Source organism: Montipora foliosa, chromosome 1 (genome assembly GCF_036669935.1).
Source record: "Montipora foliosa isolate CH-2021 chromosome 1, ASM3666993v2, whole genome shotgun sequence".
NCBI lineage: Eukaryota > Metazoa > Cnidaria > Anthozoa > Scleractinia > Acroporidae > Montipora > Montipora foliosa.
In genome coordinates, this window is record NC_090869.1 from 38,419,116 (window position 1) to 38,436,155 (window position 17,040).

General features: G+C 40.2%; 1 protein-coding gene across 8 annotated transcripts in view; it reads right to left on the minus strand.

Annotated features, from left to right (window-relative positions):
* The window catches only part of LOC137997814 (glutathione synthetase-like), a 17,512-nt gene extending 923 nt beyond the window's left edge, over positions 1 to 16,589 (minus strand). Inside the window, exons 1-16 of one of the 8 annotated variants that reach the window (XM_068844080.1) lie at positions 16,521 to 16,589; positions 15,991 to 16,090; positions 15,737 to 15,815; positions 13,248 to 13,553; positions 11,055 to 11,130; positions 9,699 to 9,895; positions 9,307 to 9,343; positions 8,641 to 8,714; positions 8,314 to 8,394; positions 7,859 to 7,942; positions 7,008 to 7,077; positions 3,347 to 3,468; positions 3,196 to 3,265; positions 1,939 to 2,020; positions 636 to 822; positions 1 to 66 (exon numbers count right to left, since the gene is read on the minus strand). The exon at positions 1 to 66 is cut by the window's left edge and continues 923 nt beyond it. In XM_068844080.1, the coding sequence (XP_068700181.1) occupies positions 1 to 66; positions 636 to 822; positions 1,939 to 2,020; positions 3,196 to 3,265; positions 3,347 to 3,468; positions 7,008 to 7,077; positions 7,859 to 7,942; positions 8,314 to 8,394; positions 8,641 to 8,714; positions 9,307 to 9,343; positions 9,699 to 9,895; positions 11,055 to 11,130; positions 13,248 to 13,510 (1,409 nt within the window). In that variant the 5' untranslated portion in view covers positions 13,511 to 13,553; positions 15,737 to 15,815; positions 15,991 to 16,090; positions 16,521 to 16,589. Of the gene's footprint in view, positions 67 to 635; positions 823 to 1,938; positions 2,021 to 3,195; positions 3,266 to 3,346; positions 3,469 to 7,007; positions 7,078 to 7,858; positions 7,943 to 8,313; positions 8,395 to 8,640; positions 8,715 to 9,306; positions 9,344 to 9,698; positions 9,896 to 11,054; positions 11,131 to 13,247; positions 13,554 to 14,314; positions 14,495 to 15,134; positions 15,253 to 15,736; positions 15,816 to 15,990; positions 16,091 to 16,142; positions 16,290 to 16,520 lie in introns of those variants that run through there. The other 7 variants (XM_068844085.1, XM_068844093.1, XM_068844137.1 and 4 more) reach the window with 7 other exon arrangements.
* Positions 16,590 to 17,040: the final 451 nt, after the last annotated feature.

Sequence of the window (17,040 nt, forward strand, 5' to 3'; positions counted from 1 at the left end):
TGCTCGGTTGATTTTGTCCTGACAAGATAGCCACTCTCTTTGTTTAACAATATTTCATCTCCACAACTGAAAGCAAGCATTAGATGTTAATTAAGCCCTCGCATATTTTATCACAGGATAAAAATTTCGGGAACGTGCTCTCCATCATAGAAAGCGATGAGAGAGATGCCCACCTATGGAAATGAAGGGAAAAGATTTTATAGTTTACGCATTGATTTCCTTCCAGTGAAAACGGAAGTTTGCCACTCAACAACACCGAAAAGCGAGGAGATTTAATCAGAAGAACATTCGATTATTCCGAACAGGACTCGAATTCATGAACTTAACCTTCAAATGTTCTACCACTAAGGAGTAAAGCCAATAAAGCCAGGTTTAGTTGATACTGGTCCCGTTTTCTGCCAATCTCCTAAACAGAGTCCTCAGGCTCTTTTGTCAGCGGGCTGTCTCCAGGCGGCCGCCCACTGACTAAAGAGGTCGAGGACTCTGGGTACGAGATTGGCTGATAGTATTTCCCTTGAAATGTCAAAAGGTGGCAGTCTCGAAATTGTAATGAAAAAGATGATGAATTTTAAGAAAGAATTAAAAACAGCTGAAGAGTCTATTGATCACACTAGAATCATACCATCTTGGGTTACCTGATAAAAACACCCATGATTCCAAGTTCAGGAACGACGTTACTTGAATCAATACTCGTAAACTCGTGTCGCACAATAAAGTTACTGTTGATTTCTGGCTGGAGACGATCCATCAGTATATACTGTGACCTGCTCTTTGGTTCGCTAAGCAACGTGTGACGTATATCTTCCCCATACATGTTATTGCCTACGTTTGAATTTAAAGAAAAAGGTGCTTACAGTTTACATATACCCAAGGTGGCAAATGGGCAAAGGGTAACGGGAAATTAACAGTGAATTAAGCGCAAGACGGGACAGAGACACGATGTCGCGACCTTCATTGGGGAAACAACAGTTAAGCTCTTACTGTTTAACCTCTTAAAAGAGGTGTAATTTTAAATTCACAAAGATCGCTTAAGAAAATTTCAAACCTCGCATCAAATCTTCTGGAAATGTTGTTTTTTATGCGTTGTTAACACCTCCTAATGGTATTTCTGATGATTTCCTTCAATCTTGTACAAAGGAACTTTATCCTTCCATCCAGCAGTCCCAGCGAATTGGAAACCGGACCATTCTTTGCACCGAATTCTCTGTTCCATTTAACCTTCATATGCCCTGGGCCTTGGTTGTTTAAAAGGTGCTATCCATGGAATGAATCGCTTAAAACCAATTCAGTCATCGACATTCACCCTTAGTGGGATACAACTTAAAATCAAAATCGGCCAGCCCCGCGGCTCAGGTACAATAGCTTGATAGCTCAGTTGGCAGAGCAAGTGCAGCACAATCTCACATTCATGGATTCAAATCCCGTTAAAGCCTTGATTTTTTCAGGCTTGTTTGCAGCTTCTTATGGTGCTTGTCTAACGGCGATGATATTTGTAACTTTTACTTCAGTTGTCCACGGCATGAAGATTTGTCCAGTGCAAAGTACAGTCCACTCCTCTAGCAACTAGGGTGCTTGTTTTCTCTTTAAATTATAGCAGTATACACAAAAAAGGAAATCGATTTTTTCTAAAGCGGTCTAAATTTTGTGGTCAACCTCGTACGGTGAAAAACTCCTCGGGGGCAACATAATTGACTCAAAACCGATTAAACGAGCCCTGACCTCCCGTCTCATGATCAAGGCCTAACCTTGTTGCGAGAGCTTTTCCCGCGCCGGGGAGGGCGGGAGCCAACTCTCTTCCCGGGGTAAAAGCCCTGTGAAGAATGTTCAGTTGACCGAAGCCTAACTGTCTGCAACTGCCTCGTCACCTCAAAACGACAAAAATCAATTCTGAGATAAACAGAGAATAAACACAGTTGTAAAAAGGGAAGATTTACTAACCTCCACCTTCTCTCTGAGGTTTGAGAACGCATTTGTCAACCATTTTAAGGCAGCATTCCATGTTATGATCCCCTTCTTGACCCTGCATTCAAAAAGCAAAACATGATTATCGCTGCAAACAAATGCCATGATTGTTTTTTTCACTGTCCGTGTACTACAAGTTATGTAGAACTGCCAGTGGCCAGAGAGTTATCGCCATTTAGCGAGACGATTCGGGCTCGTCAAGCTGACAGGCCATAAGACAGATTCAAGTCGAACAGATCAACAGACAGACAGACAGAGAGTGTGATAGGCTAGCTGACTGGCTGGTACACTGACTGACAGTCATGTCACAGTTATTCAAAACGGCGGCTCCCGTGAAATTCGAGAAAAAAATAGCAAGTAATTCTGAAATTCATGTGTTTCTTATACACACGCTTTCTTTGAAAAATAAAATTTGTTGGAGTGGAGATACCCTAAAAAAGAATTCCAATTCCTTTTTTTGTATCTATGTGGTAATTATGCGTTCTTGTCATGGGCATTCCTTTTCTTTAGCGCCATAGCGATGCTTGGTTACTCAATCTTTCGTATGTTATCCTACTTATTTGTGTTACCTTTTTTATCGCATAAATTTCATTTGTTTTATCGCTGCTACAGCTACAATATATATCGTTATTTCAGTTCGCAACACGTCTTTTTCGTTACTGTTACTGCTAGTTCGTTCCAAAACTTAGATACTTTCCTAGTTCGTTCTCGTCCTGGAATGTCCTATTTCGTTGAACATTTTGTATCTTTTTTGTTGATATTTCTTTCTATTTCTTTCGGGCTGTATTTTGCGCATTTGTAAGGTGTAAACCTTTTTAACTAACCTGAGCAGTCAATTCTGTAAATACATGCTACAATCATGTGCATTAACTGATGTAGTCGGCGATTAAAGTGAAGATATGGACCTTACTCATAAATGGCGGTCAATTTCACAATTCTAAATTAGCCTACCAAGTCTCGATACCATAAAGCGAACTGAAAAGATTTCTTGCTCTAAATTGAGGCTTGGTAGGCTAATTTGCACATTAGCAAAGGAATAAATAAACAGGTGCCATTTATGAATAAGGTCTATTCCATGCAGCGAAAGACTAGTATATCTCATAATTCGGTGAGTTGGGAGACTTTGCTATATTTTTGTCAGTCCACAGTGCTCCCTACCCTGGTGTTTCAAAAGAAGCCTTTAAAAGATACAATAGACTTTGACGGAAGACTTGATAACGATAATATAATTACCGGATCAAGAGTATATAAACCAGTGAATGTTTTTCTCACTCTGTTGACGGAATCTTTATCGGGTAGGAACCTGTAACAAAAACAGGCATCAAAAGTGGTCTCCTCTGTTTTTGAGGCATGAATTCTCTGTGAACTTTAATTCAATTTTAACCTTTCTAAGATTCCGGGTCTAGCTAATACTTGCTGCATTTTCTTTGTTCCCATTAACTGATGCGCCACTGTTGGACATTTAATACAGCGGGACAATTCTATTGTTAGTCGGGAAGACCATTCCTGTGACATAAAGACAAAAGTATTGGTATAAGCAATCATATCTCTCTCTCCGTTCTTGATTGGATTAGCCGACAAAACAATTTCATCGGTCCAGAAATTTTAAAGTATTAAACGAATGACGTTTATTCCCTGTTGAATAATTGAATACGCCAATCTCGTCTCCGGGTCCTCATTTTTTGTTCAAGACGAAGGAAAAGAGACAGGGGCCCGAATTCGAGGTTAAAAATCCACTCAACGATTGACGTCACACCGTGCCACACAATGCACAACTTCTTGGTTGTCCCCCATGAAGGCCGACCTCCAATGACAACGAAGTTGCTAAACAATTAACAGAAAAAAAAATGCAAAACGTAGCGGCACTTGCTACATTTTCAGCTTATCAACTTAAACACAATAGCCTCGGAATTAGGCACAGTTTGAAGTAAACTCTACGCAAATGTACTGGTGTCAAGAAGAACGATTAGGGATAGCCGTCGAGCTGTACTCCAAAGGTTGCATCGGTATTTAGCTTGAATAGACACTCTAAATGAATGCTAAGGACACTGGGTTGCGAAAGATAAGGAATTAAGATCCCGTCCACACCAATGCGCTTTCAAAAGTATCCGCGGTTTCGGTTTTATCGAAAATTCTTCGATCGTTCCGCTTTCGCTCTACCGTTTTCGCAGTGTTTTCAGCTGCTCGCACTAAAACGCTCGAAAACGTCGTAGCTTGAAGAATATGTGCATGCTCGAAAGAGATATGGCTGCAATGTTTTCGGCATTTCCCGCCAGTGCGAGTTTGAAAACTGTAAACAATTTCGATTTGGCTCGCTTGTTTTGTTCAAAAACCTTCTCGACCTTCGATACGATGTTCCTGCTCCAGCACTATAAATGAGAAGATCTTGAAAACAACACTTTTTCTTCTTCTATGAAAAACCAAGATGAGAAGGGCTCGAGAAGATTCTTTTAGCTCACTAGCCTAGTGGCTAGTATCAGGTCTGGTTTCACTACGGCAAAATCTAAATTTGCACCAGCCATTCTCGCCATGCGCAGTTTCATTCATTTGTAAAAACTATCACAAAAAAGATTCCACATTTGCAAACACAACTCGCGCTTTTAGTAAATATTCTCATATGATCTAACCCGAAGGTCGTGGGTTCAATTCCCATCCTGGTCAGCCTTTTTTCTCAGTCCTTGTGTGGGCCCATTTCCATCAGAAGGGCTATCGCTCACATGGTTCATATGGGTAGAAAACTAGCACTTCACATCACACTTTACAATAGTTAAGTCTGTTGAAATATAAGTGTTACACGGCCAACGTTTGAGAAAACGTAACCCTTCCTTGTACTTGTACATCTACCGCGCACCGGTGGCTCACACTGATTGAGCGTCGGGCTGTCACGCGGGAGGTCGCGGGTTAGAACTTAAAATAACTGAGGAGAAAGTGCTGCCTTTGTAATTTTATCTGCAAATGGTTAGACTTTCCAGTCTTCTCGGATAAGGACTATAAACCGTAGGTCCCGTCTCACAAATATCTTCTATGTTCATAAGTTCCCTGTGGGACGTTAAAGAACCCAAGCACTATTCGAGAAGAGTAGGGGATAAAGTCCCCGGTGCTATGGCTGTCCTGTTCTCTCCAGCAGAAGTGGCCGGCTTGGCGGTGATGTCTCTAAAAAGGCTCGTGGTGTATGAGGCCACCTAAGCAGAAACAGCCACAAGTCAAAAAGGGACTTTGCCGAGTGCTGGAACATGTAGATGTAGATGTAGATATTCATTGCCGTGACATCGACATCTTGAATTCCCACGACCTCCTCCCGTCTGACCTTGTAGCTCAGTCGGTAGAGCAGCGGTGATCTAACCCGAAGGTCATGGGTTCAATTCCCACCCTGGTCAGAGTTTTTCTCCATCAATAGGGCTAACGCTCACGTGGTTCATATGGGTAGAAAACTAGCACTTCACATCACAATCTATAATAGTTAAGTCTATGGAAACAGCAGCCGAGAAGCTCCGCATGATTTCACATGCACGTGATTAATCGTTCGTAACGTGGCGTGAGGAAACTATAATCTGCGTTGGTTTTCCCGTCAGTCTTTTTTTCAACTTATCATTTTCTAAGGCAGTAAATTCCATAGAATCCGCTCACAGTTTCTGTTGTTAGTTGCTATTCTCTCCTTTTGCCTTATTCATAAGAAATAATTTTCATTTTGTTTTCGTCCAGAACTTCGCTGCTTCATAATATTTACTAGCCCCAATGGCTAGTGGAAGCTCAAAATCTACTAGCTAAAATTGAAATTTCACTAGTCTGTGGCTAGTTGGCTACCGTTAGCGTCAAGCCCTGATGAGAGTGAATAGAGCAAGGTTACGCCACAAACAAAATAAGCTTTGCTCGTAACATCGGGTAAAGCATGCTTTCATCATGTTTTCAAAGCCTGAGTACAACTAACGTGGTGCGGATGACGTCATCGTTTTCATTTCGATGCGTTTTCATTTGTATCCACTTTCGAGAGCTTTTCCAAATCGATACGGTTTTGATGAATACGCTCAACGTTTCAGTGTGGACAGAAATATACGCGTTTTAAACAAAAACGCATTAGTGTGGACAGGGTCTTAATGAATTTCATTGGACCGGTGTATTATGTAGCAGATGTAGCTCCATCGTGTTTTGGATTCGGATCCATTGTTTCTGTTGTATATTTTATTATGCCTATTGTTTTCTCAACCAATCAATCCTTGTAATAGCTGCGTCCAGACCCACTTTATCAAGCAAAACTGAAAGCTATCTTCAAGTGAAAAGGTGTTTTGATAAAAGTTTCACAAAATGATTAAGCTAATTTATGCGTCAATGAACAGATATGTCCTGACAAGCAAGTAATTACATGCACGCAGTTTTCAATAAGCGTCACGAAGTGTCCCTTTGCTCTTCTCCCCACCTTCAAAATCACTCGTGTCGGAATACTTGACAATCCATGAGAGGGCGTTGGATATGAGTTGGCTATAACCAGTCTCATATCCAACAAGTGCGAATGGAATAATGGTTTTATTCAATTCTATTAAATTCTGACTCAGCTTGGACACTTGCAACTTGATTAAAGCCAATCAGTTTCCATATTAGGTCATACGGTATGAGCTGATAACCAAGATTGAGTGAACCAATCAGAAAGCTAGAAACGCAATATCCGACCGAGCCTGAACAACAACAACCTTCATTTGCACCGATAAAATTATTGCAACAAAAAAAAAAACTCAGGTCGAGCTGCCTGGAATAACCATAAGGGCTAAAAAGACCAGGCAGCCTGGAACATTTAATAAAGACAATTAAAGCCACAAAGTGTCCCCCAAATGCTGCTCTTTAAGTAAAGATTAACTGCTGCATTTACCCAAAGCTAAAAATAACGCTTATCTTTACCCTCACCTCATTGTTGGAAATAGATAGTAAAACTTAGACTTAGAAGGAACACTTCGTGTTGCGATATCAAAATTGGGCCTGCACCAATGTGCATTTCGGGACATAAGTGACAGAATTGATCCATGGGACCGGATGGTCGAAAAAAATATGCCCACCTTCTCCGTCGGGAAGTGTTTTGGCATGTAACCTGATCTGAAATAAGCCACTGCAACTTCCATACCATCTCTGTTTTAGTAAGAAAAGAAAACACTGCAAATTAGCTAGCAATGAACAGATGTAGTACATCGCCTCACTGTGGAGAACCGATACCTTCACTATCCTGAAACGAGACAACGTCGACTGTTTTCTGAAACAATTTCACAGTCGACAAACATCCATCCACTTCACCACGGAAACTGAGAACGAGTCCCTGATCGCTTTTCTTGACAACTCCACGAGCCAATACATAACATCTGAGCAAGTTTTTACAACTAATGTGCACGCCAGGGGATGGTTGCCTACAGAGCTGATTCTATCTGTTGAATCCGTGGACAGTGATGTTTTCGGGAATGAACATCGTGTAGTCTGTGCATATCGTATAAAGTGGAAAGGGGGATTTGAATCTTCACCAACATACTTGCGACAATTGCAACAATATATTTGATTCAATCCCAGAGGTTTGGTAAGTCCCTGACAAAAAGGTTGCAGAAAAATAGATGAAAACGACTTACAAACATGGAGCTAACTTGAGGGTGGAACGAAATTAAATGACACTGAGGCGGGAAAACTAAAAAAACTTACACTTTCCAGTTGCAGATTAATGAGGGGCGAGTGATAACATGAACAGCGTTTGTCTAGAACAACGTGAAATCATCGTTATATCTTAATTAAATAAGTACTGTAAACTTAGATATAGTGCAACAAGAGATCATCTCTTGAGTGCGAAGACTGTTTTGTGACAGCGAATGTAAGACAGAAAACAAAAGGGCTGAAATATGTGTCGATGAACCAAACAGGACCAACTTACACAAGCAAACACTTCTTGTGATCTGTTTGACTTTCATTATAAATGGTGGTAAGGCTTCGTCTAATCACTCTTACCACAGGGTTTCTGAAATATAAAAAGCGAAAGCTGTAAATTAACGAAGTCTGCAAATCTTAGAAATGAGGTATTTCTTCAGTGAGACCCTCAGAAATCTTGATACATGGAGCGCATTGTATCGGTGCGAGACAATAGGTCATTTCCGAGTTCATGTCTGCCTCTTCTTCAAAGCGAGTCTAAGTGCGAAGTTTTTGTGATGGTAATTAGTTCACTTTACATGTCAATGAAAACAAATCTTCGCACTTCAATTGTTAACGTTAGTGCGAGGATCATTTCTTCAAATTCACCAAAATTATTAGAAAACGGTCCCAAAAATGATAACGAGGGTGGTAATAAGCCAGCAACATCACTATGACAACAAAATACGTAGCCCTTGATACCTCTCTTTTATACGATATTCCAGAATCCTTTGATCACAAATATTTACTTCATTGTCTTCAACAACAAACATGATGACAGCGCTGTAATGAAATAAAAGCAAATAGCAATCAGCATAAACGAAAACCAAAAGAAAGAAACTACTTGCCCATTTCCGAGTTGCTGTTTGCCTCGGTTTCAAAGCGAGTCCTGGCGCACAACCAGGAAATGCGTGGTGTATTTTTATGGAAATCAAACTAATTATCATTTGAATGGTTTAGCACTAAGACTCGTTTTGAACCAGAGGCAACAGCAACTCGAAAATGCCTATTAAAGAGGCCCTTTACAACCTTTCAGATCCGTATAGTTCCCAGGCCTTGATAAGCCCGCCAGCTGCCTCGTCTAATGCGTTATTTGGTGGCACCTTTCAAAATAAGAAGCTCACGTGAGAAAGCATAACAAAGGTAATTCGGCTTCTTCTTCAAGAATAATCTTTTTAAATTTTTGACAAAGCCTAACCGCCGAGGCTGGAAATCACGTAATCAAAAGTTAATGTTAAAGGAACCTCCAATCTTACCAAAAAATCACGGTTTAAACCAGAGGAGATAATCACGGTTTGTTAATTAACAAACTTGTTCATTTTTTTTTTTAAAGAAAGTGTTTGTTTTCTGAAAAAGTTAAGACCCCCCTCTTTCACTTTCATATTTTCTGGGCGTCGCCATCCTGAATCTGAAGGTTGCCATATTGTTCTAGCCTACGCAAGCTATATTGTTCTGACACAACTAGCTTTTGTATAATAACAATAATGCAGCCGTAATATGTCAGAACTTCAAAAAATAAGCAATTCTAAAACCTACTGATTTCGAATGCAACCGTTTTTCTTTGAAAAATCCTCATATAAATTTGACTGTAGTGGTTATTTTAAGGATATTTTGTTTTGGACTGGAGGTTCTCTTTAATCGCAAGGACAAGATGAGCGCCGGAGATAACTCGGGAGAAACTCACGACAGAAATACCTTGCTCCCCTGTTGACCGATCAACTGCAAAAGATATCTATGAGGAAAGAAGAAAGGCATTCACTGCAGTTCCTGAACATTACGTGTGTGTGCGGGTGTGTGTAAAATACTTTGGTTCTTTGAGACTAGGGCGTGGCCAACCACACACGATAGGAAACACTTGAGACACCATTTCCATCATTCAGTTAGACCATTTTTTTGTTTTCTTGGCAAGGTAGCCATCCCACTAATCTACCGGGAAATGAAATCTATTGTTATGTCAACAATTTCTTTAGTTTCGTTTAAAATGTGAAAGAAAACCAGTGATATAATCAGGGGAAAATACAAGGATAGAGGATTTGAACTCAGTCCTTCAACAACGCGCTCAGCGCATAGCGCGGTTGCTAATTTACCTGTGCATATTTGGAACAAAACAAGAAAACGTAATTCCACCAAGAGATATGGTGTTCATTTCGACTTGTTTTATGGAGATTGAGCCTGCATTGTCTGGTCTTAATGCAGGCTCATAGCAAATGTCTGAACAGCGGTCGTGCAACCCGCCTGCGGTGTCGATCAAGTAATCTGAGCGAAAGATGCCCAGTGAAATTGGCTGAAACAAAGAACAAGAGCAAATTTTAAAATCATTTGGAACAATCACATCATCGAATCCCTTCTTGTTTGGCAAAGGCAATATTAAAGGGGCTAGGTCACGGTATTTTTGGTAATTTTGTTTAATTTTGTTAATTATGAGCTCTAAACGTCAAATTGGCAGAGCAAGAGTCTTTCATTTACAAAATCACGGCCTCATAACAACTGAGAATGATTTTCCAGCTGTGTAAATAACATTTTGATATAGACTGATATAAATTTGAAAAAAGGTGGGCCGACGTTTTTCAAATTTACCCAAATTCAATCGATTTCAATCCTCTCCAGTTTTGTCCATCCATGTCCCTTCTTGGCTTCCCTGTGTTTTGTTAGAGTTCTTCTATAGTTTTGAAAAGTTATTTTGATATTTTCGTCAATTCTATGAGCATTCGATCAGTGCTGAAATTGCCTAAAATTGCGTGACCTAGCCCCTTTAACAACTATAGAGTCTTTCAAACTGAATATGAGGTATAATGTAGGTTGCTTTTTATTCATTTTTTTATGTTGAACACCATCACAATGTCTTATCAAAAATCTTTAAGATTACTTTCAGGTTTTTAGGCTGTTATTTACGAGCCCTTGAACAAAGACGACGGTACACCCATCGAAAACGTCACTTGATGATAAAGAACTAAGTGACTACTTTTCGAGTATAAAATCCTGTTCGCGCTCAATGATGACGTGGTAGGCTACGACTGAATTTGAAGGAAAGCCATTACAGTAAACACAGGGAATGGGAAATTGTCCACTGTATGATCACGTTGTCTTCAAAATCTCAATTTGACGATTTCACGTTGTTGTTGTTTTTTTTTTTTTTGCTGCTGCTGACGGGAATGAATGTACTAAATTGATGCTTGCCGCACATGCATGATTTCTCTTTTTTTTTTCTACTTATATTACAAGTCATTAGTGACCTCTGTCGATGCCTCTAGGGCCGCAGTCGTACTTACAGTTATGGGGAACACTCTCTACAATTTAAAACTTTCCAATTTGACTGAATTTATTTCTTCAAGTTGTTTTTCATACATAACATACTCTATCCCGTAAACCATGCTTCGTGCCATTTCGCAAACTGTAAATCCGCCTTTTGGCCTCACCGCGTGAAGAAAATATCGAAAACCTACCTGAACATTTTCCTGTTGCCACACCATATCATAAATGTCAAAGAGTTTTGATGTGAAGGGATCAGCAGCGATTGTTCTGTGGCAATGGAAGAAATAACAAACTCTTTACAACTGCGAAGATTTTTTTAACCTTCAGAGTTTATGGCGTTTCTGTTTGGGAATCTTTGCCGACTTTATTGTTTACATTTTGTTCGTGAACATACGAGTTTGCTCCAGAAGGCAATATGATATTTACAAACTGACTTCAAAAGGTCAAAGAACTTGTTCAACTTAGTTAAATTTCCAGTTTAAAGCCTTTTGAGCTTTCATAAAGAACAAGTTACTATCCGTCAAAAACTGATAAATTCTTGGGTGGCAAAGGGCGCTAATCATCCCATACATTTTTTCTAAAAGATCGAATTTTCAAAAAATCACTGCTAAGGGATGATCTAGTATATCGGGTTCAAAATTTCAGAGATAGCTCATTATGCAATGCACTTTCAATATTCAGTATACTTTTTTCTCGGCTGATTGATTTTTTGGGCCTATTATGTTTTGAACCAATCACGAGAGCCCTTGTACCAGCTGTGTCCTGGGGCCCGTTTCTCGAAAGTCCCGATAACTTTTCGGGACCGAAAAGCCATTTGTGAAACTGCCAACCGCTTCTTTTGGAAAGCCGATTTTTTAAACATGTTTTCAAGGTAACAAAAAGAAAAATGACTGTTAAGTTTGACGACTTTAATCCTCTCTGTTCTTGAGTTACAAAGGGAATTGTGACACCCGAAAATAGCCCGTGAAGTTCCGGGACTTTCGAGGAACGGGCTCCTGACCCGAATTTTAAAGTTGACTCTGTCTCCATACCTCTAGGCTCGACTACAATCCGCTGCTTCGGGAAAGGAGCCCACGCTCCTCACACCTCACACTCTCTCCCTCGCTCGGGGACTCTAGAGAGTGGCGGGAATTGAGCCTACCATACCGCAGGACAGAGTATTGCTTCGGAACAGCTGTGTCATTAGTGTTCCCAACAAGATAATAAAAAACGCTAGCGCTAACTAAATTTAGTGCCTCTGTTATATTTTTAAGTAATGCTCCCTTTCGGAGAGATTTAGAAAGGTGGCTAGCGACACATCCAATTAAATTTTGTAATCTGTGCTTTGAACAATTGGATCGAGTCAAAACGTTATTACGATGTCCATAAGGGCCGCTTTTGAGTGCTGCAAAATTAAATCAATTACAACAGATACAAAAACAATCATATCTCGAAGCAAATATATGGAGCGGGCACTTTTTGCTTTTTCTTTGATAGGCTTAGGATGTGGCGCGAGATTTTTGAGCCAATCACCGAATAGGGGGGGGGGGGGTAACGATTCATATTCCTTGTGATTCGATTCAATCTCGATTATTGGCTTTCGATTTCGATTCGACTATGCAAAATATTAATGTTCTTAAAACATGAAACACAACTGAGTAGGGCCTCATGTCCTTTGCAATGAAAACTCCGATAGACTTCGCTATCGCCGTGGCCCTGTTGCCTGACCGATTCTTCATAACATCCTGAAATTTTAACTGTCCTGTTCCAGTAATGTTTTTCGCACCCGGTGAAGTTTGAGTCCAACACTTCTAACTTTTCATCAATGCTGTGTTGACGTTTTAAATGTGCACTCATGCTTGAAGTTCAACCGGCACAATACTTGAAAGTTGCTGAGCAAATTTTGCAGATAGTTTTAGACTTGTGTGTTGTACCGTCTTTAGCCGGAAAACCATTATATTTCCACACAGCCGACATAAAAGATGCACGTGGATTCACAATCGCTTGGTCATTCGCCGCCATGTTTGAGAACGTGACAATTAGCGTGTCGCACATGGTTTGACCTATTGGAAATCCTCAAGGGGTGGTAAAAGGGAAACAGTTTTACCAAGCAACACAAAATGGAGTACGAAGGACTGCACGAGACTGCAAACGTCTAAGAGTTGCGGATTCTGATTTCACAAAATAATAACTCACGGGGGCTACAATGGGAAAGATATGCAAAAAATCGAACCAAATTCGAAACGTGGAATCAAAGATTCGTGAATCGAACCGAAAGGTCATGATGGCGATTAATCGAAAATTCGATTAATCGTTAAACCACTGTCACCGAACGCTGCAACGAAAAAACCAAAGAAATCGAAGAAATTAGATTCTACACTAAAACACACAGTGTTACGTCTTACCCGGACAGCGCTTTCTTCGTGAATTCGTAATCCTGGGATACTTTGTGAACAAGGAGGTTAAAATCCGTTTGCACTTCCTTCGCAGCTGTGAATTGCTTTTGTGGAAACGGTGAAGGCAACAGAGTGACGGGAATATGGCGCAGTTTTCCTTCGGAATCCTTATAAACCATTCCATTTGATACACAATAATCCCTTGCTTCAGTCTCAAGCCATTTCACGTCCTTTTGGGGGAGTTCATTTTCGCATATATATGTAAATGACATGATGAAAAGATGGAGCCACTTGCATCTACTTCAGGAAGTGACCCTAGAAAAAAAAATCCATCCAAAACCTTTAGACGTGAGTGTCTGCGAGGATTCCGTTCAAGGCTGAATTTTTCAGAAATTCCTTAACATGGTTTTCGATAGCTTTTCAACGTACCGGATTTGACAGGGTTATTTTCCGTTGTAACTGTTATAAGGCCGATTGCAAGTGCCTTGGGAGCGAACCCACAAGGACGTCTGGGTCCCCTATGAATTACTGTAAATAAAATTCTCAGAAATGCTGTTTACATTCTCTAGTTTGGAGGAAAAAAACCTAACTTATCTCGTAACAACAGATCGAATCCGTTTAGCAAGCATCGATTGTCGATTGTGTTGTGTTTATTCAAGCCCCTGGCTTCCTGCGATGATACCAAGTCCAAAACGAAAAATTAAGAAAAAGGAAAAACGGAAGCCAACAAATGTCAAATTTATAGCGTAAAAGTAGCGGACGTGAAATGGTAACCAACCGAATGAAACGTCCGGCCTCAAACGAAAACCCTGAGCTGCCTTAAATGCGATGATCTAAACTCTCAACGTGCTCATTTCCGCAATGCAAATCTCCGTCTTCGTCAAATATATATTGTCTCTTTATAGTGCAAAGACAATGATGAAGCACTTTATCTGAATTGGTCTTGAAAATGCCTAGCAAGATAACATTTGTGTGTCCTATAATGGAGGCCAAATAAAAATACTCTTTTGTTTTAATGCTGCTTATTTTAATTAAAATACGGACCAGAAATACATAGAGGAAATTACAAGACCAACCTGTTCGCAAATGAAGGCCCAATACCTCCAACTTTCGAAACGCAAGGTCAATCAGCACTACAGAAAAAGAGTTCTCTACCGTTCCGTTCAAATTCAAGACAAATAATCATACCAATAGCTTCAGTTCCTGGTGGCGAATACGGACGAATACATTACAGGCCTCAACTACAAGTTTTTCGCGGAAAAGCACGTTTCAACACCCCACAGGACAAAACCAACAAGGGTAAGGTAGTGGGGTGGAAAAAAGACCAACGACTTTGCAACATTTTACAAGGAAGTGTAGACACAGTATCTTGAAAAATTAGACGAACGGACTATTAAGAGCAGAGATTAAAAGTGACAGTAAGAATAAATAAATAAATGTGACTACAAACAAGTCGGAAAAGTAAGGATAATGATTGCCTTCAAACAAACTGATACAGTGTCAAACAGCGTGACCACTTTTATAAATAAACTGTGGTACCGCGTCGAAACGTCAGCTTTCCAAATCTTTCACGGTGGTTATTCGACCTTTATCAACTCGTTTGATAAAATCAATTTCACTTTTATAAATGACGGACGATTCAGGCACGGCGGAGCCGGGGGGCCGAGGGGCTTTAAGGAGTTAGTTCATGCGTAAAATGCGAAAAATGATGAATGACTCATTCAGCGTCTTTGGATTTTCATTTTTAACAGTTAAATGTTACGACGACGACTGAATTTGAAACCTAAATGTCGGGTGTCTCGAAAACGAAGACTTAAGACCCCGAAAACTCGAAAAAAGTAACCCAAAACCCTCAATTTGGCTAACACTAGGCCTACAGTTGGTTTTTTTAGTTACCTCAAGCGAAGTTCAAGTCTTTCATTCGCTACAACTTGTTTCAAAGCGAAAGCTGGCTGATCCGCAAAGTTCAAAACTGGCACGCAGATCAAATCTCACGCGTCACGCGTGACGTAGCTTGACTGTAACTCACGCCGGTAACTGCCGGTAACTGTAACTCATTTGCTAATCTTAAAGGAGTTAGCTCATCTGTAAACTGCGAAAACTGATGAACGACTCATTCAGCGTCTTTGAATTTTTGCTTTTAACAGTTAAATGTTACGACGACAAATGTTTGTAATTGATCGTGTAAAGTTGTCTCACTGCCTATAGATGCAAATAGCGCTAACAAACTGATTGTCAATTGCTTTATCAAATGCCCATTATTCTGCCAGTGAATGACAATGCTTCGAATGTTAATGTACATGCATATGCAGTTCTTAAACGGGTTTCCTTCGCGTAAATAAAGACTATCTGGTTGATAATGAAAGCAAATTCACCCCAAAAATAAAATTGTTAATATGACAAATAAATAGAAATTATCTTATCCCATTTAGCTTCCTTTCACAGTCTTTATATTGACTTGACATGTTTACCTAATATTTGAATGAATAATTAATCACCTCTACTGCTTGCTGCTTCCCCGTTGGGTGAGAGAACTTCCAACCGAGTTTTTCAGCAATTTCAAAACATAACTCTTCCCTAATGAAGTAAAGTTCAGCATATCGGTCACACATTGGTGTTCCATAGTAAACAATTTACTTTGAGCACTTTTCATGCAAAATCTCGCGGTCAAACATACATCCGGTCGAGTCAAAACCTGAATGTGTCAAATACGAAATTCTTTAGAAGAGATCCCTTTGGGTTTTCAACGTACCATTCTACTCTTTCACGGTAGTTCAGTGCAACTCGCAACACATATTAAAATGGAACGGATCTGAGTTGGAATGGCAGCATAACAGGCGGACATGTACTACCTGGCAGGGAACAAAACAAAGCATGTAAAGGGACAATGGAAACTACAAATACCTCATACCTCCGGTGTCCGAATGTCTGGAGATGAAGAAATATTAATTCGCCAATTTCCGTGTAATCAACTTGCTTATTTCAGTGTCATAAGTTCAAAATAGAGTTGAGTGGCGTTGCAATTTAATAGTCATGATGTCACGGACGGACGGACCGCATCTCAATAATTAACTGAGAATGTCACACTATCCTTATTTTCAAAAGACATTTTCACCGAGGACTGAAAACGGCGCCGCTGAACATAGAACATTTATTTAGCCATGTTGCTGAATTTGAAACCTAAATGTCGGGTGACTCGAAAACGAAGACCTTAAGACCCCCAAAATTCGAAAAAAATAACCCAAAACTCTCAATTTGACTAAAGTTGTTTTTTTTAGTTACCTCAGGCCTTCGTCGCTACAACTTGATTCAGAAAGTGAAAGCTGGCAGATCCGCCATATTTAACTGAGTAACCACGCTCCACCGGCTAGTACTTAAACATGGAATGCTGGAATGATGGAATGCTGGAACGCCGGAACGCCGGAATATTTAAACACGGAACGCCGGAATACTTACACACGGAACGCCGGAATACTTAAACATGGAACGCCGGAATACTTAAACACGGAACGCCGGAATACTTAAACCCGGAACGCCGGAATACTTAAACACGGAACGCCGGAATGACACAACCACATTTACATTGCTAACTATCTTTTTTCCAATACAAATGATTCGTATAAAAATCTGGGAGACACCACTCTCCTGGTACGAGAAATGTCCTCTTCCGGTTGCCGTCCGCGTCTCAAAAACGCGCGTGCTTAAGCTCCCTAATACTCTATAACTGAGAACGCAGCAAGCGATACGTATCCCCCGGACACGAGCTCCTGGTAGCCCTAAATAAAACCCAGTAAAAATTGTG